The sequence below is a fragment of the Dermochelys coriacea genome, chromosome 3 (assembly GCF_009764565.3).
Source record: "Dermochelys coriacea isolate rDerCor1 chromosome 3, rDerCor1.pri.v4, whole genome shotgun sequence".
NCBI classification, from domain to species: Eukaryota; Metazoa; Chordata; order Testudines; family Dermochelyidae; genus Dermochelys; species Dermochelys coriacea.
In genome coordinates, this window is record NC_050070.1 from 77,569,078 (window position 1) to 77,592,820 (window position 23,743).

General features: G+C 40.3%; 1 protein-coding gene across 2 annotated transcripts in view; it reads right to left on the bottom strand.

Annotated features, from left to right (window-relative positions):
- Window positions 1-23,743, bottom strand: part of ASCC3 (activating signal cointegrator 1 complex subunit 3) — a 472,978-nt gene that overhangs the window by 298,097 nt on the left and 151,138 nt on the right. For both annotated transcript variants that reach the window (XM_038393749.2, XM_043510710.1), the window contains one exon: window positions 21,835-21,999. In XM_038393749.2, the coding sequence (XP_038249677.2) occupies window positions 21,835-21,999 (165 nt within the window). The remainder of the gene's footprint in view (window positions 1-21,834; window positions 22,000-23,743) is intronic.

A 23,743-nucleotide genomic window follows, 5' to 3' on the forward strand; every position in this document is an offset into this window, starting at 1 on the left:
CTTGTTTGTTCCAGCTCGTGTTTATGGCACTCTGACAATGCAGTAATATGGTCCATAGAAATGCCTAAATTAGATATAGGGCTTGTCTACATGGGACAGTTTTACCAGTTATATTGATATCGTTATACAGGTATAATTCCCCCTATCTTATTCAAGTATAAGTGTGTCTTTTTTTGGTGTAGTTTAAACCTCTTCCCAAGCAGCATAAAAAGGAAAAGGAAAAAGGAAAAAAACAACAACCTGTCACTGTCTGCTGCTGTGGAGACAAAGAATCTGCTGGCAAACAGGAGCAGAGGGGACCATGGATGCCAAAACACTGTTCCACATCCATGAGCTGCAGAGAGGAGAGCAGCCCAGATATCCAGAACCATAGGAGACGCCGGACTACAGAAAGCCAAGAGGCGGCAGATCCTAAGCCTACCCTAAACCATGTTAGCAAGAAGTGCAGGTGGAGGTGGAGGATGGGGCTTGCTTGCTCACTCTGGCCCAGTGTTGAGCGGTTGCACTGTGGATAAATAATAAAAGAATCATTAGGCCAGAAGGCAAACATTAGAATTACTCTGTTGCCTGATGGTTAGAGCACTCAACAGGAAGGTGGAAGGCCCAGAATCAAGCCCCGCTATTCCAGTTACTTTTAAAAGTAATTTATCCACCATGGAATAGCTTCAACAGGAGAGACTGAAGGAGCCCTACATCAGAATATCCTATTGCCAAGTGGTTAGGGCACTCACCCGAGGGGTGGCAGATCCCAGTTCAAATCCCTTCCCTCCCTCAGGTAGAGGTAGGGATTTGAACTGGGGGTCTCCCACATCCCAGGTGAGTACCCTAACTATTTGGCTAAAAGTTATGGAGGAAGTTCTGGTACCCCCCATTATATTTCTAGCATTTCACGTAAGCTTCTGTATATGGGCTCGATCCAGCAGGTGAGGTCTGAACATCCTTACTGGATCAGGCCTCACAGGCAAGTTAAGCGAAGGATTGCCTATCTTCCTTTTGTTTGTGCATTGAACTGAGGCTTAGGAGTCTAGCTGCCTGACATGGGGCTGCAGTGCACAGGTTTAGAGGTAGAAAGAGGCACTTAGGGAACTTTTGCTGCAAAAATTTAGGCATTGGGCAGGTTTAGGCACCTCCGGGTTTGGGGGTCAATGAACAGCAGTTTTCTGAATCCCAGTGTGGGATTCTGAATCCCAGTGGGATGTAGGCAGCTAAGTCCTTTTGTGAATCTAGCCCATCTAATCATCACTGGTTTAATGATTCCTTGATTATCTTTCTGATTTAAATTCTTTTGGGCAGGATTTTGATTTAAAGTTTATTTCTCTAGCATAAAAATTACCTTTGCAGATATGATTTTACTCATGAGTTGTTTTCTCCAGACATGTTTTAAGTTATAGATATTCTGACACTGTGCTTCAGTTTTACCATAGTGCACATTGCAACAGTACTTTTAACCATTATAGGCCAAATGCAAATTTTTATTAGAAGCAAATTTAAAACTAAAATTTTGCAGAGTTCAGTTTTTGATTCTACAGGTTAAAGAAAAGGGCAGAAAATGTAGGTTTAATACATGTGACACCAGTTGGCTTGACCTACTACACTACAGTATATTGAGCAGTGATCATCTTTATCAATGTCTGAATAAATGAATCCCCATCTCGTGAGAGGCTCGTTGGCATATCAGTAAATTCCAAATGTAGCAGAAGTATGGAGAAATTACTGACCTGTTATCATTCTGATGGGACTCACAGTCCCAGATGTCAGCTTCCTAGCATGAAAACAGTGAGAACACCACATGCTTTTGAAAACGTATACCCCAAAACGTGGCAGCAGCAGAATGGAATGCAAGCCTGACCCTCCCCCTATTACCAATCATATGCGATCTGCTCAAATTAACTGCTGGACTTCCAGTTAAATATGGATTGCACAAAAGGCAATGATTCCAAAAGTAGTAAGTAATTTAAATTATTTAAAATATGCCAAAAAAATTCATGTGCCAAAAATCAAACATCACAAAAAGTAACATCCAGACACTGAAAGGAGGTGTGGATGAGTGTCTTAAGTTCTTCAGAGCAACAGAATTTCAAACCATTCAGTCATGTGCACTGTCACCTTAAAGCCAGTGGCTGATGTGAAAGTCCACTTAAGAAGAGGACTGCCTCCCTTTGTGGAAAGGGTCCAATTGATGACACACTGGCCCAGGAGAACTCAGCATGGACTTAGCCTTTCGCAATGGAGCCTTCACCTGCTTCCCAAACAAGATGTTCTTGTGTAAGGAAGCTCTTTAAGCTCTCTCTGGATCAGACAGCAGAATAAGGAAAGCTGAAACCAAGCAGACCTATGGGAGCCTAATCCCAAGGCACTAGCTTTTGCTGCTGTATCATCTGCATCAAAACCTATCTACATCTGATACCAGACTAGACCTACACCTTTGTCCACCAAGTTTCTAAGTTCCTGGCATTTTTTGTTGGGTGGAGATTTGACCAAGTTAGGTCTTCTTTAAAATCATTTAATCCATTTGGCCATGAAAGCCTAATTATCTATTATTAAAGGTGGCTGTTGCAGATTGGTAACACAATGCACAAAAGAAACCTAACACTACAGATCATTACCATGTGATGAACAGCAACTGTTCCTTCGAGCCATTGTTGCCTTTACCACCACTATCTAGATGTGAGCGCTAGTTTCTGTGCAAAAAAACCCTCCAACCACACCTCATTCAGAGTTAGATGAATGCTTCAAATTTAGCACTGACAACTTAATGCAGGGGTGAGCAAACTACAGCATGGGAGCTGCATCTGGCCCTCCAGACATTTTAATCCTACCTTCGAGCTCCATGCAATTCCTGAAAGCAGAAGCATGTCCCCCCTCCAACTCCTACATGTAGGGGCAGCCAGGGGGCTCTGCACACTGCTCCCACCCCAAGCGATGGGGCAGCATGCACTGCCTGGCCGTGCCTCCGCGTAGGAGCCAGAGGGGGAACATGCTGCTGGTTCTGGGAGCTGCTTGAGGTAAGCGCTGCTTGGAGCCTGCATCCCGACCCCCTGCCCCAGGCCTGATCCCCCTCCTGCCCTCCAAACCCCTCGGTACCAGCCCAGAGCAACCTCCTGCACCCCCAACCCCTTATCCCTAGCCCTAGCCCACAGCCCACACCCACAGGCAGAACCCTCACCCACTCCTGTACCCCAACCGCCAATTTTGTGAGCATTCATTACCCGCCACACAATTTCCATACCCAGATATGGTCCTCGGGCCAAAAAGTTTTCCCACCCCAGCTTAATGGAAGCCTCAGAGAGGACACACTGTGATGAGCAGGTCACCCAGTATAGACTCAAATCACTGTCTTTATCTCTGCCACAAAAACATGAACACAGAAGGGATAAATGCTGGCTGGGAACTGTGACAATGAGTTGCTGGCTCTCTTTCAATGGCTCAACACCTTCTGCAGAGATTCTGTTTCATCAGATAAGCCAGCATTCAGTACAACAGATTTGAAGCACTGGGATCCCAAGTGTGTCAAGGAGTAGACACTTGACACAGCCCTTCATTGTAAAGGTAGCAGAGTAGGAGATGAGTTTGTGCCAACAGAAGTGGAAACAACACTGCCTCAGAGTTCATTCTCCTCAGCTCACACATGCTTCTGCTTCAAGGGTTTATCCTTACAAACACTACAGGCCACCCTCACATCTGAGCAGAAGAGTCTCTCTGGGATGCCTGAAGGATGACTTGAGAGCCATTCCCAATGTTTTCTTAGAGTCCTGAGTGACATCTGCAAGTAACTTTAGCCTCCCTTGAGTTTTCAGCCAACTCCAAGGCAAATGATGCAACAGAGATGGTTGTCTGCCACCAACATAAACCAGCCACAAGGACATGGTTTGTAAGCTACAGAACAGTTCTCCATCCTTCTTAGGTGTTGATCAGTTTGGCATCCTATAAACACACAGTGCTGAGGTGAATCATCAGAACTGCTGCAGACACAGACCTCAAGATTCAAGCAGGGGTCCCAGATGCCAAAAAAAGGGGGAGGGGGGGAGAATAATCCAGCTGGTTTTGGGAGTACCAGAAACACTGACAGGCCCAATGAAACCCTAACTGAATGCAAAGAAACACAGGAACCAAACCAGGCGATAAAGTACTAACATCAGCGTTCTCTCTGCAGCCATCAGCAGCAATGCAGAAGCACAGGTCATGAAAAACCAGCTCCGCTGAGTTGGTCACTGTGATGGGCAGTATTTCTGTACTTCATTATACAGTGACTGCATTAAATATGTTTCTCCTTTCCCATGCCTTACTGCTTATTGGCTATTTACACTGGTTTATACCGTTCACATGGTAATAGACATGAACAGAAAAGAGAGTAACAACATTAGTGCTCTCTCGGTCAGTCCTTATCGTTTTATCTTGATCACCAGGTAACAGCATCAATCCCAATTCATGAACTCTCACACTTACTTTTTACTGGAGGGGATTAAAAAAAAAAAGGAAAATTTCTAAGGAGTTTAGAAACTTCACAGATCAAGTTTGTAATTCTACAAGGCCTACCTAGATGTATTTCTACTCCTCAAAGACTTATCAATAGTTATTCACTATGAAATTCAAAACTCACAAATTAATCACCGTAACTTGAAAAAAATATTTTTAATTATTTCTCACTGAAAAACATTTTTGGAGTTTTTAAGACTAAACTGCTCCCTGCCCTCCTCCCCCGAGATATTACAGAAAAGGGTGGGAATTTCTCAAAAAATAAATTTAACTTTTTCTCCTAATTCTTGTCTCAAAGCATATCATCTAATTAACATCAAATCTCGTATAAAAAACAATTCCCTTGAAACCTAGCTAAGAATAGTTATTAATTTTTGTTGTTGTTGCTTTGGTTTTGTTTGTTTTTAAAGATGGGTTGGGAGGAGATCAACAGTAGGTTTATAATGGAAACTTTTTAAAAAACCTTATCTGTTGAGTCATGAAAATCTTTTAGGAATGATTTTTAACAAAACACCCCAAGCCATACATTAAAGGAGTTAAGAGTTTCAGTACAAAGCTTCCATTTTGTTAGCAACAGTTTCCTTTTCACTATTACTAAACAATAGGAAATACTACGGTTCCATTAAAGGTTAGTAACATTACAATGAATGAATATAATTTCTTGTCTTTAATAAAAAAATGGTAAATGGGAGAGCAAAAAGAAAACGTTACAACTGCAAAATCAAAAAGCATACTACTACAAAAACCTTAAAAAAAAAGATAAGTCTTATATAGGATTCAGTTTAAAAATCTATGCCCCTTAAGTATTCAGAACAGAATGCATTTGTTACTAGGCAACCACCTGGTTGAGTAATTTTATAAATGAGTTGAATTCTGCCACTACTAACTCCAAGGGCTTAAAATACTCTGATCTCACCATTCTCCACTTACAGCACTTCTACAAAAATCAAGAAGTATGCTGAAAAAAAAAAAATGAAGAACAATGTTTTCATACTATCCTGCCATGGCTTAGGAGCCATAATAATTTTCCCTCAGCCAGCATGCTAAGTATGTGTTATGTTACCTCTCAAAGGCTTAAATCTTGAAAGTTAATTAGAGAAGTATCACAGTCCTGTGCAACCCCAGGTTAATACTCGTGAATGACAAAGTTGCAAAACATATGGTAAGTCTATTGTTGTTCCTTAATATTTAACATGTTTGTTATGGACATGCCTATAGGCCGACCAAACGTGAGGGCCCCATTATGCTAGGCATTGTTCACATACCTACCCCAAAGATATTACAATCTAAATAGACATGACAAACACAAGATGGGGAAGAGGTACCACACACACACACACACACACACACACACACACAGAGTGAACAATATGATGGGGCAGCAAATGTCACGTTAGTTCCACATTGTTTTGGTTTTTGGATGGGTTTACTTAGGAGGGATCAGTTAATGGAAAGAAAAGGGAAGGGTATTGGGGGGAGGGAGTGGAAGAGAGAGTCAGGTGTGGAGTGAAGTTAAGCTGAAGAGACTGTGGGCTTGTCTACACAAACACTTAGTTCGTGGCAAGCTAGGGTGTAAATCTACCCAGCACTAACCTACCATGCATTTGGACCATGCTGACTACACTAACAGTTTCCTAGTACAGCGGTTCTCAAACTGTGGGACGAGCCTCCCAAGGGAGGCACGGGAAAGTATCAAGGAAGACATGAGCTGTGTGTTTTCTTAAAAAAAGCTCAGGTGGCTGGGGCTCATGCAGAAGGGCCATGCACATCCAAGAGGCAGGGAAAAAAAGGAGAAAACTGGAGCCTCACCGAACTGGAAGTGACAGCTGGAGCAGCGCCATCTGGGTTCTCCTCCTCCTACCCCAATCCCTCACCAGAAGGCAGCCCAGACTCAGACTCTTCTCCCACATCCAATCCCTCACCAGAAGGCAGCCTGGCCTTGGACTCTCCTTCCCCCACCCCCGTCCTGCATCTGGAGGCGGCAGGGCTCCAGCAGTTAGCCATAGAGTGGCAGCAGCAGCAGCCGAGAAGGAAGGGTGGCAATGAGGTGCTAAATCTCACTTTTCATACTGCCACCCTTACTTCTGTGCTACTGGTGGCACAGTGTTGCCTTCAGAGCTGGGTGGTGGTATATGCACTTGGGAAGGCGGGATTAAATGACCACAGGCACAAAGGGGGGGGCAGATTAAATACATTTGAGAACTCCCATCCTAGTGCATTTAGATTAACTCCGGTTTTCGAAGTGGGGTAGATCAAAGCACATTACGGAACTGTTGAGGTGCGCATCAGCAGGATCCATACGGACACTCAATGTGCAACAGGCTAGTGAGGGGTAGATTTAAACCCCAGCTTGCCACAAACTAAATGTTCATGTAAAGAAGCCCGGTCAGGGAGAGGGAGCAGGAGGTTTGGACCCCTCAGCAGGAGCAGAGGACAGAGAATGTCTAGTCAAACCGGAAAATTCTCTAACTTTCCAAAAATAATTTCCTTTGCTGCTTTTGCCCCTACTGGCTGCAGTTTCTGGGCTTGTCTTCACAGTGAGGTAATATGCTCTTAGGGGTGTGATTTCTGAAGTGCACTTACAGGCTGTACATGAATTAATCTGTGTAGACCTTGCTGGTGCACATTAAAGGGTTCCCTAGCATGCTTTAACATAGCTCAGACCAATTAATGTGCAGCATATTAATGCTCTTAGAAATCACAACCCCATAGAGAGCATTAGACCACCATGTAGGTAAGAACTCTGTCTGATTGCTCTATGGCTACCAACTGATCTTAGTACCCCGAGCGTTGACGGTATCTCTTCTGCAAAATTCTGGGTCTGAGTGGTGCTGGAAAGTAGTGGGGGGGTGGTTGGCCTGGCTGGATCCTGCCCACTACAGCAGTTCCTGTTTTAGTTGCTTCTTCCCCTACCAGAAGGAGTATGTTCCTTAACTTGTGAACAAAAAGGAAAGATGGACTTTGTGATGCAATGCAACCCCTGGATGTCTCTGACTCATTTTTGTAAGTAGCAAAATACTGTCTAATGTATTGGTCTTCTCAAAAAGCACATAACCTAATCAGGATCTGGATTTTAATTTTTAATTCATCTTAGATTCAGAGGAATGAAGGGCTGAAAGAGACCTTGAAAGGTCAAAGTCCAGCCCCCTGCACTGAGCAGAACCGAGTACACCTAGACAATCTTTGACAGGTGTTTTTCTAACCTGTTCTTAAAAGCTTCCAAGAACAGGGATTCCACAACCTCCCCTGGAAGCCTGTTCCAGTGTTTAACTTTCCTTACAGTTGGAAAGATTTTCCTGGTCACCTGCCTTGCTGCAGATTAAACCCATTACTTTTTGTCCCACTGTCAGTGGACTTGGAGAAGAGTTGATCACTTTATAACATCCTTTAACATATCTGAAGACTATAAACAGGTCCCCACTCAGTCTTCTTTTCTCAAGACTACACATGTTGTGGGTTTTTTTAACTACATCTTTCTTAAAACGTGGCATCCAGAACTGGACACAGTACTCCAGCTGAAGCCCCCCAATACCAACTAGAGTGGGACAATTACTTCCAGTGACTTACTAAGAGTAAGTGACTTACTTACTTAAAAGTGATATTAGCCTTTTTTTTGCAAGTGCATCATATTGTTGGGAAATATTCAATTTGTGATCCACTAAGTATAGTACTTCTCACTTGTCTTTATTGAATTTCATCTTATTTCAGACCAATTTCTCCAATTCTCAAGGTCATTTTGAATTCTAATCCTGTCCTTCAAATCCAGCCAGCAATCCCACCCACCTTGGTAGTCATCCACATATTTTATAAGCATGCTTTCCTACACCATTATTCAAGTCATTAATGAAAATATTGACTACTAACAGACCCAGGACAGACTCCCACAGGACCCCATTAGATACATCTTTCCAGTTTGACAGCAAACTAGTTATAATTATTCTGAGTATGTTTTTTCATCCAGTAGTGGACCCACATTACAGTAATTTCATCTAGGCCACATTTCCCTTGTTTGCTTTATGAGAATGTCACATGGGACTTTGTCAACAGCCTTACTAAAATAAATATATATCACATCTATAGATTGTCGCCTTCCACTAAGTTTGTACCTTGTGAAAGAAAGAAATTAGGTTGGTTTTGCATGATTTGTTCTTGACAAATCCATGTTAGCTATTCCTTAATACCATATTATCCTCTGGGTGCTTACAAACTGACTGTTTAATCTTTTGTTCCAGTATTTTTCCTGGTATCTAAGTTGGACTGGTCCATAATTCCCCGAGTCCTCTTTGTTCCCCTTTTTAAAGGCAGGTGTCATGCTTGCCCTTCTTCATTCCTCTACAACTTCACTTGTCCTCCATGAGTTCTCAAAGATAATTGCTAATGGTTTCATGATTGCTTCAGCTAGCTCCTTAAGTACCCTATGGTGAATGTCATTATGCCCTGCTGACTTGAATACCTCTAATTTATCTAAACATTTTTAAATCTGTTCTTTCCCTATTCTAGCTTGTGTTTCTTCTTTCCTTAGAATAGCAGGAATATTCCAGAAGACTGGAAGATTGCTAATGGGCCAATATTCAAAAAGGGAAAGGAGGATTACCCATGCTGGGTGGCCTTATATTAATTGTAGGCAAAGCAACTGGGTTTGGGATAAAATAATGCCATGGGGAGAAGGGGTAACTGGGATAAGGTGAGCTAGTGGTGGAGGAGAGAGACTGGGGCAAGGACAGGTTGGAGAGGATGGGACAGAATGGGTTAAACCTTTGGGATACAGACAGAAAGGTCTGTGACCACTACAACACACTCCCCTCCAGAACCAGAGATTGCTATGTATCACTGTTCTTCTACTCTCAGCAAATATTTATGAAACCCATAGGCAATGTGTCTCATCCCACTCGAACGATGGTCCACACAAACATAACTTACTACTGCTATCAGAAAAGGAGTACATGTGGCAGCTTAGAGACTAACACATTTATTTGAGCACAAGCTTTCGTAAACTGTTCTTTTTGCAGATACAGACCAACATGGCTGCTGCTCTGAATACTGCTATCAGTTACTTCATTAACTCAAACAGCAGTGTTCTGAGTGGTGAATATCAAGGTTCCAGCCGTGCTAATAGCCCATGTGGGTGTAAATATGATGCCACATAATGGAATTTTGGTGGGAGGGTTCAGTTGGCTTTATTAGAAACCTAGGGAATTTATGTTTTAAGGATATGCGCATTCTGGAGGATTTGAGAATGCTTATTTCCCTTTTTTTTCTGTGGGGAAAAAACATAGCAAGTACTGCCTAACATCTAAAAATCACAGGTGCTCCTGAGAGTCAAGGGAGTCAAATAGGGAGCCTGCCTGCCTGTTATAAGTGAACTCCTAATAAATGTTAGAAAATAATTTTTCTAAATGTTATGAATACAATACAGACATGACATCAGGGGTAGAATGTTCACCCAAAAGCATCATCTTTGACATTTTCCTTTACTCCAACTAAAATCATAAACACTGTCTATTCCAGTTGTCTCAACCAATGATTATGACCTAATTTAACTGTTCCAAGTGTAGATAACAAGAAGTTGATCTAGCATAATTATGCTGAGGATATGTTTGGATGAAAGAAATATCAAAAGAAGTGCTTAATGTTGCAGGAACACAGACGGATTTATTAATTTTAATTTATTAATTATTATTATTATTATTATTAAAGAGATATACATTAGAGATTTTTAGTACAAACCAGTTTTTTAAAACTCACACTCAAAGGATTTAGGAGGCACTAAACAGAAAATTATTCTGAGCAATTGATATTATGAATGACTACCTAAACATCTTGAATCATATTACAGGTCTCAAGTCTCAGGTTTCACCAACAACTATGTTCTCCCTCATTTTTAAACTTACCTCAAAGCTCATTTTATTGATTTTGCTCCTTTGGTCAAAAGACATGTATTAAGAGGAGGATGTACATATTAGGATTTTTACATACAAGGTACATATTAGGATTATTTTTTGCAAGCCTTGCAATATTGTGTATTATATTAACTAGGATTATAATTAATTCTACAATTTCAATGTGATAGAGTAAACTGCCTAAAGAGATTTGTATTTGTCTTTAGTTGTATAGAAGCTGGCTGAAAAAATTCTAAACTTTTTTTTTTTTTGGGTCAAAAATGAGGACAAGTTTGTTTCACCAAAATGTTTTGACCAATTCTAGGTACTCTGTGTTCAGTTTTATTCAATTATTGACAAAATTTTATAATTTATTTTAATTTTAGTTGTTTAATCTGTGATTCATTTGGGAAGGAGGGAGAATCACAAAAACTCGAATGCTATTCCCACTGTTCAGCTCAGAATTTGTGTAATATCCAGTTTGTCTTTTGTGAGGGAGCTACCTCCTTAAGTAGCAAAAGTGTCAAGAAGCCATCAACATCTCTGGATAATGACTACCAGATTCTTCAAAATATGCATCACCAATTCAGAAAACAGTTCAACTGGTCTTTTAAACCAATACGCTAAATAGATATTACAGAGCTATAGAAATTTTGATTAAAAAGGTTTAAACATTTTGATTTTACATCTGTGTTATGCTCAAGACTACATAACTTTAAACATCAAAGCTACAAAATAGTTTCAAAGAAATCTTTTGATGTTATATCCACAGTATATCAGCAGAGCTCAAAGCAATTTTTTCCACTAAAAAAAAGTTTAGTAAAGTCAATTTAAATCACTTGCAAAAACATTCTTCAAAAATTGAAAAGTGCAAATGAAAAATGCATTAATGACCTGTTCATTCTACTAGAGCTAAGATTATGTCAGCAATTCTATTATACATATCTTTTTTCAGGTGTTTCAATGTCACAGGTTTGGTACCCAGAACAACTGGTAAGGAGGGGCCCCGAAACATAGCCACAAGCCTCTTCTACACCTTCTCTAGCCTTAGGTGCAACTTGGGGCACAGCTCCTACTCTCCAGTGTACCCCACCTGGGGATTCCCCCACACCAACACCATCATTGGGTAGCCTGCCAAGTCAGCTTTGCAGATGTTCTACGCTGGTAGACTGGCACAAAGTAGCTGTAGCAGAGAAAGGGATTTGGCCAAATGCATACCACTTCAAAAGAAAAATCCATTATCTATTTCTAAATTACAATTAACATCCTTCCCGTCCTCTTTCTCCATCTACACACATTAGAGTCTAAATTTTCAAGTGCCCTCTAATTTTGTCCACACTTCAGTTCTCAATTCCTGGGTACCCAACTTCAGACAATAAGTACTTAATCACTTACATTTCCAAGTTAAGTCAATGGAAGCTGTCTCTGAACCTTAGATCCAAGTTATCTCGTTTGGCAACAAAATCAGTGAACACTTTTGACAACTTCTTCCTTGATGCCTACGTACTGAGAATGTCTTGCTGTCTCCCGTGCACTCCTCCCCCAAAGTTTCCTTTGAAACTTGGTTAAAGATACAAAAGTAGTATGTAAAATAGGTAATATGTATGACAGTATGACTAGGCAGGAAATTCTGGAATACACATTTTCTCCCTTCAGACCTCAGTGTAAAATCACTAACAAGAAAAATATATATAACAATATTATTAAATATTTTAAAACAGGAATTGGTAAATAGTAAGCAGTAATTGAATTGGTAAATAGTAATTCTGGGCTATTTATCTGCAAGAGTTTCCTTATTTTCTAGGAAGCAATATGTGATTTGTTCCATGGGTAGTTATTGTTCAACAATATGGATAGCAGATTTTTTTATCTTCATGTGTAAAATGAATGTATTTTAATAACAGTGTTGAACTTTCCATTCTTATCTTGTGTGTAGCACTGCTATTAATCCCTCAAAACACTGGTGCATGATTAGATACGATTATGAATGATATGTTTTGTAGAGATTACATTGTTTGAACAGTCTAAGATGAAACGAAATATCCATTCCACAATTAGTTTGAGAAGGGTTGGAATGGAACTCGATCTTTATACGTTGGGGGATCCCTAAATACATTACTCCAATTAAAACATTTTAAGGTATCTTTCAATTCCTTGGAGTTAGCCGATGAAGAGATGGTCTGTCTGCCCATTTAGTTAATAATTAAACTCACCAGCAGCCATCATATTGCTATGCTTCATAGTGCTTTTGATACACATTAAGGGCTTAAATGTTAGCTATTATTAAGTAATACACCCTAGTTTTTATTTTATCACAAGCCATCTAACCAATATGTTTTATCAAATATGCAGTCTAAAAATTTATGTATCCTATATATTCATTTTAGTCTACCATCTTTATTCATGTTGAGCAGCATCTTACTCAATGAGACAACATGACATAAAGGGCCAGATTCTGCCACCTTTAAATTAGTATATGATAATGGACAAACGCATTCCATCCAGTTATTTTATAATGTAGCTTCTTTATAAAGATAATTGCCAAAATGTCTTTTTTTTAAAGAAGCATAATCTTAAAAAAAAAAAAAAAAAAAAAAAAAAAAAAAAAAAACCAAAAAAACCCACTTCGATATATCAAGTGAACAACCTTAAGTCCCAAAAAGAGGTTTTTGTCGGTAACTTTTGTAGAAGAAACGTTGGTCCTTCCCACATATGGTCTATCCTAGAATCTCAAGTAGTCAATTTATGATAGGCATAATTAAGTTTGACATCAGCAACTGCAGGTAGACAAGCAGACATTTATTTTTGCACAAGGGAGGTGCTTTCCTTGATCCAGGCTTCAGGGTTTTAGTTCATGTGTTACTGTAAGACTGGTCATGTTCAAAAGGCCTTACAGTAGATTCCAGAATACCAGTCACTATTCAAATTTGTAGTAGTGGCAGCAAAGCAGTTCTGCTTAAGGCAGAACTGCTGGTGATCTACTGCCCCTTATAGCCTCAGTTTGGAGCACAAGGCAAGCAACTGCGTAGGCATGGAACAACAGACACTACTTGATAGAAATATCCAATCTTAGGCGCATGGTGCCCATGCATACCCACATGTGGAACACACATGGGAACCAGCACTCAAAGAAGAATCAGTCACTATTTAGATTTGTAGGAGTGACAGCAAGGCTCTCTTCTTTAAAGGCATTATTCCCAGTTGTCTTCTGGGGAGATTTTAGGGTAGGGCCTCTTGTTCTTAATTAAAGAACAACGAGTCAGACAGGGTACTAGCAAGGAGAGATTTTCATTTGAAGCAAGGAAGAAGTCAGCTCAACTTCACATCACTCAAAACCAGGTCAGCTTGGTTGAGATATCAAGATTGTGCTGAATGAGAGTAGCGAAGTAGATGTTTGCCCTGTGCAGACATTAAAAGCATTCATCACAATTCAGCCTTTGGGTCCAGGACCTCTCTTCATACACGAAGATGAGATTTTTTTTTAAAACATGTTTCAGTTCACAGCAGTGTTGAAGAAAAGTCAAGTTTCTAAGTTTGCATTCAAAAAGACTGACTCCTGTTCATTTAGAACTCGGTCAGCTACATTCTCTGCAATGTTATGACAGGCAGCAGATGAGATACATAATATTGGACACTTGCAATCACAAGTCTTTAGGTCTTACATTCAGCCTCCTCAAAGTAATAATATTTGAACTGGAACTTTCACAGCTGAACATGCTATTGTTTGTTCTTCTTCAGGATCCAGCAGTAAAGCCTGACCTATAGCTATCTGTATATGTGGACTAATTATTATTCATTGGGTTCACAAAAAAGGGCATTTCACCTCCAGCTAGGTTTCCTCAATTTGGCTTTCTGAGAGGACAGAGAAGGAGGGACACTGTGGGAAAAGTAAGTGAACCTTCATTAACTCTATGGCAGGCTGTTCTCACCTCACAGAATATCAGAGTTGGAAAGGACCTCAGGAGGTCATCTAGTACAACCCACTGCTCAAAGCAGGACCAATCCCCAACTAAATCATCCCAGCCAGGGCTTTGTCAAGCCTGACCTTAAAAACCTCTAAGGAAGGAGATTCTACCACCTCCCAAGGTAACACATTCCAGTGCTTCACCACCCTCCGAGTGAAAACGTTTTTCCTAATATCCAACCTAACCTCCCCCACTGCAACTTGAGATCATTACTCCTTGTTCTGTCATCTGCTACCAGGGAGAACAGTCTAGATCCATCCTCTTTGGAACCCTCTTTCAGGTAGCTGAAAGCAGCTATCAAATCCCCCCTCATTCTTCGCTTCTGCAGACTAAATAATTCCAGTTCCCTCAGCCTCTCCTCATAAGTCATGTGTTTCAGCCCCCTAATCATTTTTGTTGCCCTCCGCTGGACTCTTTCCAATTTTTCCACATCCCTCTTGTTGTGTGGGGCCCAAAACTGGACACAGTACTCCAGATGAGGCCTTACCAATGCCGAATAGAGGGGAACGATCATGTCCCTCGATCTTCTGGCAATGCCCTTACTTACATGGCCCAAAATGCCGTTAGCCTTCTTGGCAACAAGGGCACACTATTGACTCATATCCAGCTTCTCATCCACTGTAAACCCTCAGTCCTTTTCTGCAGAACTGCTGCCTAGCCATTCGGTCCCTAGTCTGTAGTGGTGCATGGGATTTTTCTGTCCTAAGTGCAGGACTCTGCACTTGTCTTTGTTGAACCTCCTCAGATTTCTTTTGGCCCAATCCTCTAATTTGTCTAGGTCCCTTTGTTTCCTATTCCTACCATCCAGCATATCTATCACTCCTCTCAGTTTAGTGTCATCTGCAAATTTGCTGAGGGTGCAGTTCGCGCCATACTCCAGATCATTAATGAAGTTATTGAACAAAACAGGCCCCAGGACCATCCCTTGGGGCACTCTGCTTGATACCAGCTGCCAACTAGACATGGAGCCATTGATCACTACCTGTTGAGCCTGACAATCTAGCCAGCTTTCTATCTACCTTATAGTCCATTCACCCAGCCCATACTACTTTAACTTGCTGGCAAGAATACTGTGGGAGACCGTATCAAAAGCTTTGCTAAAGTCAAGGAATAACACGTTCGCTGCTTTCCCCTCATCCACAGAGCCAGTTATCTCATCATAGAAGACAATTAGATTAGTCAGGCATGACTTGCCTTTGGTGAATCCATGCCAACTGCTCCTAATCACTTTCCTCTCCTCTAAGTGCTTCAGAATTGATTCCTTGAGGACCTGCTCCATGATTTTTCCAGGGACTGAGGTGAGGTTGACTGGCCTGTAGTTCCCCAAATCCTCCTCCTTCCCTTTTTAAAGATGGGCACAACATTAGCCTTTTTCCAGTCGTCCAGGACCTCCCCCAATCGCCATGAGTTTTCAAAGATAATAGCCAATGGCTCTGCAATCACATCCGCCAACACCTTTAGCACTCTCGAATGCAGTGCATCTGGCCCCATGGACTTGTGCTTGTCCAGCTTTTCTACATAGTCCCGAACCACTTTTTTCTCCACAGAGGGCTGGTCATCTCCTCCCCATGCTGGGCTGCCCAGTGCAGTAGTCTGGGAGCTAACCATGTTCGTGAAGACAGAGGCAAAGAAAGTATTGAGTACATTAGCTTTTTCCACATCCTCTGTCACTAGGTTGCCTCCCTCATTCAGTAAGTGGCCCACAAATCAAAAGATAAGAGCTTTCAATTACAGAAGAAAGATGACCATATGATACATTAGGACAAAAACTGACAGTATTTTAAAGACCCTGAAAGGTAAGAATGAGAGACAGTGAGACAACATCAAAGAACTATATGGTGGTGATAGCCCTGAAAAATCCTCTACCAGAGATTAATAAAGTAAGCCTTCCAATAATGGATGAAGTCATGGCAGCAATAAAAAAAGACTTCTGAATGAAAAAGCACTAGGTTGCATTGGAATACCAGCTGAACTGTTAAAAACCATAGGGGATGAAGGTTTGAAAGGCCCATCAGAGGTAACAAAGATTACGTCTGAGACAAGCAAATCACCAGACAACTTTACAACTTCACTGGGTATCTACATTCTTCCAAAAAAACCAATGCTATGGATTGTAACAACTACAGAACACTCAGCCTAGTGTCATATGCCTCTAAGGTACTTTTGCGAGTTGTTCAAGACCAAATACAAGGAAAGTTTGATAAGGAAATATGCGAACAATATGGTTTCAAATGTGGAAAGTCAAGATAAACGCTATTATAAACTCCCAATAATAACACAGTTATACTGGAATCAGAAGGCAATTATAAAAGAGATGGAAATGAAAATCTAACAGAGATCAAGAGAAGAGTGAGACAAGGTTGTATATTGCCACCAACTTTATTCAACTTTTATAGTTTGATTAAATTATTTGAAGAAACAGAAGAAGATATTAAGATAAATGGAAAACAGGTTAACATTCACTATGCAGATGACAGTGTGGTTGGCTGATTCAGAAGATGATCTAATGAAGTTAGTGGAAAATTATACATGAATGTGACAAAGCATATGGTCTAGAGTTGAATGTGGACAAGACAAATTATGATGGTATGCAAGATTCCAGTGAGTGACACAGCCATACATCAAGTGACAAACTACTGCTTCTCAGGAAGCATCATTAGAAGATGGAAGATCAGATACTGAAGTCTGCACCAGAATAGAAAGAGCTGAAGAGACACTCCGAAAAAAATAAATATCTGATGAGAAGAGATGTAAATCTGAAGAATAAAGTCCAGCTCTTAAAAACTTACATTTGGTCTGTGTTAAACGATGGCTGTGAAACAAGGACATTCAAACAATCAATAAATTACAATCCTTCAAATTATGGTGATAAAGAGGAGTTCTGAAAGTATCATGGATAGGTCATACTCCTAATGAAAAAGTATTAGAAATGACTGGAACTCTTCAAACACTAGTCAAAGATTTTATTAAATGAAAGATTCTATTTATAGGATACAATTTAAGAGGTTCAGCAGGCAACCCCTAAACACAAGCACTAGAAGGGAAAACTGACGGAAGAACATGAGGCAGAAAAAGAAAATCATGGATGGATGATGTGGTATCCTAGGTGGATCAAAAGGACAAATCACTCTCAGAGATTAGCAGAGGCTAGTATAGAATGGTTTGCCATGCTTGCAAACCTTGAGTGATGAAGATGAACTGTTTTGACAGGATGGAGTACAGCTATCCAACATGGAGTGAGGTTTTTTTTTTTAAAAAAAGGACCTCAGGCAGCAGGTGGATGCCTTTCTAGCTGCTGGGCAGGATTCAGGTAGATGTGTAAACTGATTACTGTCTCCTCTGTGGCAGGTTTCAGTGCAGTTGCGAGGTCAAAAAGGAACCAATTGGAGGGCCCTGTAACCATACAAATGTAGGACTGGAAGGAACCTCAGTAGGTTATCTAGCCCAGTTCCCTGCTCTGAGGTGAGACTAAATATTATCTAGGAGATCCTGACTGGTGTTTGTCTAACCTGTTCTTTTAAACCTCCACTGATGGAGATTCCACAACCTCCCTAGGTAATTTGTTCCTGTGTTTAATTACCCTTACATTTAGGATTTTTTTCTAACCTAAATCTCCCTTGCTGCAATTAAATTCCATTACTTCTTGTCCTGTCCCCATTGGTTAAAGAGAACAATTTATCACCCTTTTCTTTATAACAAACTTTTATGTATTTGAAGACTTATGTCCCACCTTAGTTTTCTCTTCTCCAGATTAAACAAACCCAGTTTTTTTCAATCTTTCCTCTTAGGTCATGTTTGCTAGATCTTTAATCATTTTTTATTACTCTCTTCTGAACTTTCTCCAATTTGTCCATATCTTTCCCAAAGTGTACTACCCGGAACTGGACCCAATACTCCAGTGGTGAGTAGAGTGGAGGAATTACTTCTTGTGTATTGCTAATACCTCCCAGAATGATGTTTGCGTTCTTCCCCCAAACAGTATTATACTGTTGACCTATATTTAGTTTGTAATCCATTATAACCCCGAGGTCCTTTTCTGCAGTACTCCTTCCTAGGCAGTCATTTCCCATTTTGTATTTGTTCAACTGATTATTTCTTCCTAAGTGTAGTGCTTAGGATTTGTCAGACCATTTGTCTGTTTTGTCAAGATCATTTTAAATTTTAATCCTGTAAACACTTGAAATCCCTCTCATCTTGGTATCATCTGCAAACTTCATAAGCGTATTCTCTATCTCATAATCCATGAGATATCAAATAGAACTGGACCCAAGACAGATCTCGGAAGGACCCCACTTGATGTGCCCTTCCCACTCAATTGTGAGCCACAAGTTCAATAACAAAAGAAGATAGGATTTTAAGCGAATTCAAGTATCAGAATTAAAGTCAGAACTGATTACATGAGAAAAAAAGATAAAATGCTTTCTAGTAGCTAAAACTTAAGATAGATTTGGTTCAAGGTAAAATCCTTATCACATGTACCCAGCAACATGGCTGACCAAATTCTCAGGTCAGGATCTCCCGCTGAAGTCAAAGGGCTGGTTCCTTTGTCTTCTTACATCAAAGAGAGAGCATGAGTTTGGGATTTTCTGCCTTTTTCTTTTATAGTCCAGTTAATTTGGAAGTGGATTCTTCAGAGAATTACAACTCAAAGCAAAGTTTATTCCAACAGTAAAGAAGGTGAAATGGAGTCTGGTAGAGAAAGAGGCTCCATGTTCATTTTCTTTGTCTCCTGCCATCTCCACTCCCTGCTGTCTCGAGGACCCTGTTTACCGCTTACAGTTTGTCTAGACTATATTTCTCCAATATGCTGTGTGGGCATGGGTCCAGAGCATGACATCACATGGTGAGGAGGCATGTATCCATATGTCACACAGCACATGGCTCCTGTCATCTCATCTCTCTTACTTCCTGAGTGAAGGAAAGTAGGGTTGGTACTCTGGGTCCCAGGTCTGAAGGTGTAGAGAAGGCAGTGCCTTCATATCATCCTCAAGTTTGTAGAGCCCTGCACTGGAATGGCCCTGCTGGTAATTTGAGAGAGACAGCGACAGAGTGCGTGTGTTTGTCCATGTGTTGTGGGGAGGAGAAAAGTCCCTGTTAGTTAATAAAGTTGCACGTTCCATATTGGCATTCTTGTCTCATTGGTTTTCAAGTCCACATCAGTCTCTCTGTCTTAAAAGGCCAGACTTTTTATGTTTGTTTGAAATAAAACAGAGTTTTGGCATAAGATATAAGATTGTATTGAGAGAACTATTCTACATTTTTTAGGGTGAAATCCTGTCCAAAAGGAAGTCAATGGCAGTAACCTGCTTTAATCTGTCTAAAGCAAAATATAAATGAAAACAAGAGGCATTTCTTCCTTTCTAACGCCTCATGCAGCAATGAATTCTTTAATTTTATAAAAAGCAGATTGCAAACTCCCAAATTTTTGCTTCCATTTTAACAATATTAGGCAGCTGTTGTTCAAAATAGATGCAGCTTGTTTGTCCTTCACCTCTAGAGGGCTCATTATTCTAAAACGTTTTGATCTTTTTTTGTTTCTACCACTTACCTTCCAATCTTTTACAAAAAGTTCTGTTTACACAGTTTTGTTTTCTCTGTTTATTAGCCTTCTCTTCTAGAATGTGTGTCTATCATAGTGAAGTTTTCTTCTATCTCAATATTTTTATATTCGTTTCTCTTCCCTTCCCCCCAATTTTGCAAATTCTGTTATGAAGATATGTAGTACTCTCCATTTCTTCTTCTTCTTGCCATTATGAAAGCAACTGGTGATTCATGAGGGCTCAATTTCTGATGCTACAATTTCTGATTAACTATGATTGTTGGTGGTGTGTTTTTCTGTTTGTTTTTGGTTTAAGATTTTTCCTGTTTGTTTTCTGAGCGAGGGAGGCGTTATTTAATTACATATTTACTGGACACAAAATTAGCTGAAGTCCAACAGCGATTCAAGAGTTCAGTTTTGATTGTCTTAAAATTCCAGTGATATCAATTTGAAACAAAATATATTTGTGCTATGAAAAAATGATGCTGCAAGTCTCATAGGAACAAAAGAGTATATAGATGCTGCTCCTCTACATTAAAAATAGAGAAAACAACACTAGAATACCAGGCCTTTTTTATAAGACATCTGGGATAACAAACAATACCTCCCACAAAAGAAAAAAAAACACTACACAAAATTGCACAGAACTCATCAAAAATCCACTGATCTGGAAGGTTTAAAGCTGTATTCTAAGACAAAGGGTCTTAGCACTAAGTAGCGTTTTCCAACATTTTGTAGCAACAGTAGCAATGGTAATAATTATCACCTATATTGCACTTACACAGAGACATCAGTATTACCATAGTAGATCTAACCAGTGTTTTTGTTCAGTATTCTGTCATGCAAGCAACCTTCAGTTGGCTCTTATGGAATAGCCTGCCTATAAGGAAGTTTATTTTTAGCCCCTGTTTGTTAATGGTTGGCTTCATCCACAAAGCATGAGAGTTTATAAGTCCTTCTAAAACAGTTGTCCTATACAGTGTACTTGTGGGTGCACTAATTGTTCAAAGAAATGTCTAACCCTTTTTTGACCCCACAGATCAATGTGTTGAGCACAACAATATTTCCTTTTATCTATTTCACTTCTTTTGCCAGTTAATTTCATTGTAGGTACCCTTGTTCTTATATTATAAAAAAGATAAATAGGAACTCCATTTTATCTTCTTTATATCATTCATTACTTTATCATATTCCTTCGTATTCACTTCCTCTCTAAATTGAACAGTCCTAAATTTCAAATCTCTCTTCATATGAAAGCCTGCACCATGGCTCTAATCATATTCATTGTCAATCTCTGAACTACTTCTATTTGTACTGGATCACGAGAATCTGGTATTTTTTTATGCTCTCTATTCCCTCTTTCCCGCCTCTGCTACACACCCCTCTGGTATTTAGAAAATACCAGTCAGATATCACGTAACAAGATTATGCTTCTACTCCTTTACATAATACTTTTCCAGCAGCCCTATAAATCTTCCTTAGTTTCAATCTACTACTCTGCATTCATGCTTTGTCAAACAGTATCATATCAGCAGATTTCACTTCGTATTGAAAAATCCTAGTAAAATATAAGTTCCCATTCATAGTTCTGGCTAAACTAAGACACTAATAATTCATTAATGAAGCATTAATCCTAAAAAATTTATTCACATATAATATTCATTTAACGATGAAAAACACTTTGATTTTCCCCTTAGGCTGGTAGCCAAAAGTAGCACAAACAAAATTTACATGACATAATTTTTGACATCCCTTCCCAGTCATTTAATATGATACGATAAGGGAAGTCCGATTGCTAGACAAAAATGAAATATACACCTCCTTCCTTTTTATTGTAGCATTTATTACAACTAAAAGAATTACATGCTGCCAAAGTACCATGAGGTAATATTTTAAAATACTTGATTTCTTACCTCTAAATTCTGTTTATTCTTGAATTATTTCTGAAAGACAATGTGAAGATTTTTACTCTTACCTGACGTAAGGTGCGTGCCACTAAACTCTCTAGCACTGGTCCTCTGTCTTCATGCAACAGATGCACTTCATCAAGAATCAGGAGTTTTACAAGTTGAGAGAGTGCTACATCCCCAACACTCTTTCTTGTCACTACATCCCATTTCTCTGGAGTGGTCACGAGCATCTATCAAACAGGAAAAAGAATCCTAAGCATCCAAAAAGGAAAATTCATGCCAACTACATCAAAAAACAACAATTCTATCAATCTAACACTACGGGTGAAATTTTCAAAAGCATTTAACTGACTTAGGAGACTAAGAGTACGTGTACACTGCAATTAAGAACCCGGGGCTGGCCTGTGCCAGCTGACTTAGGTTTGTGGGGCTTGGGCAAATGGGCTGTTTAATTGGGGTGCAAATGTTCAGGCTTGGGCTGAAGCCCGAGCTCTAAGACCCTCCCCTTTCACAGGGTCCCAGAGCCCAGGCTCCAGTCCCAGCCCAAATACGTATACTGCAATTAACCAGCCCTTTCGCCTGAGCCACACAAGCCCAAGTCAGCTGGCACGGGCATCTAACTGCACTGTAAACATACACTAAGTCTCACTGAATGATACCAGTGATAAATAAAATAGCATGCTTCCAATTTTCACCACCTGTCAGTTACAGGGCACTTCAGACCCCTTTGCAGCCCCTCTTGAGGGTACTCCTCAGGTGACAGTATTTTCTTCCTTTACTTCTCTCCAAAGTAGAACCCCACTGTTCAACCACTCAGACTGGATCTCTGGGTTGCAGCTCCCCTATTCACCAACTGTGGCTTCTCTAGCAGATCCAGTTGATCTTGGCCCCTGCAGGAGATTTTCCTTCAGGAGCTGTGATCAGTGGCTAAAGACAGTTTTTTTCCAAAACCAGCTTATTGTTTATTCATACAAAGGCATATAACAAGAAAAAAAAACCCCGAGTTAAAATAATGAAAGTGTAGTATGTGTGCATCTCTCTCTCCACACATATCCTCCCCCCTCTCCTCCATCTTACCTAAACCTCATCCTTTCCTTCCAAGTTTTGGTGATTTCTACTTAGCCTAGAGACCTCAATCTTTGGGATGGGAGAGAGACAACCCTGCAGCATTCTCAGCCTCTTGCTGTGTGTCTGCCAATGTCCTGTTTCTCTTTCCATCCCCACCTCCTGAAGAGCTGCTGACTCACCCACCCTATCTTTTGCCAAGGGTATACTTTTAATTGTTTATGGCTCTTTTGATCTCTAAGCTCTGGCCAAGGATGAGTAACTTTGCTGGTGCCTGGAAACAGCATCTTCCCAATTAATGGCCCAGCTATTGTTATCTTCACCGTCTTGAAGTTTTTTACCCCGGGTGTCTTACATCTACCATTGATTCTTTTACTGCTTGCTCTTCCTAACTGCCCCTTTTAATTCACTCTGTGTAGCCAGACAGAATATCATCAAGGAGATAAGCTGATGTATATATAACATGCATAAAAAGCAGTATGGATATCTTCCCCCGCTCTGTATACCATCTGAGAACCCTGTCAGACACCACGGGTTACAGCTTTATGCTATAAGAAGCAACATCTTTAATTTGCAATTGCAGATACAGTGGCCACCATTAAAGATATTTTCCAACAATATTATAGCTATACTCTGCAAATGGATGTCTCATATACCCCTCAACACTTAACACTGGCAAACAATGGTAACTTTTTGGGTGTTTACTGCCAGGCATTTATGGCTGAGAGTTAGGATTGCTGCTTTCTAACCACACAAAATTCAACACCCTAGCCCCGCCCTTTGTCTGAGTCCCTGTTCCTGCTCAGTACATTCCCCCTCGCTCAGTGCCTCACTCTCCCCCACCCTCACTCACTTTCACTGGGCTGTGGTAGGGGTGAGGACTCTGGGGTGGGGCTGGAGAGGAGGGGT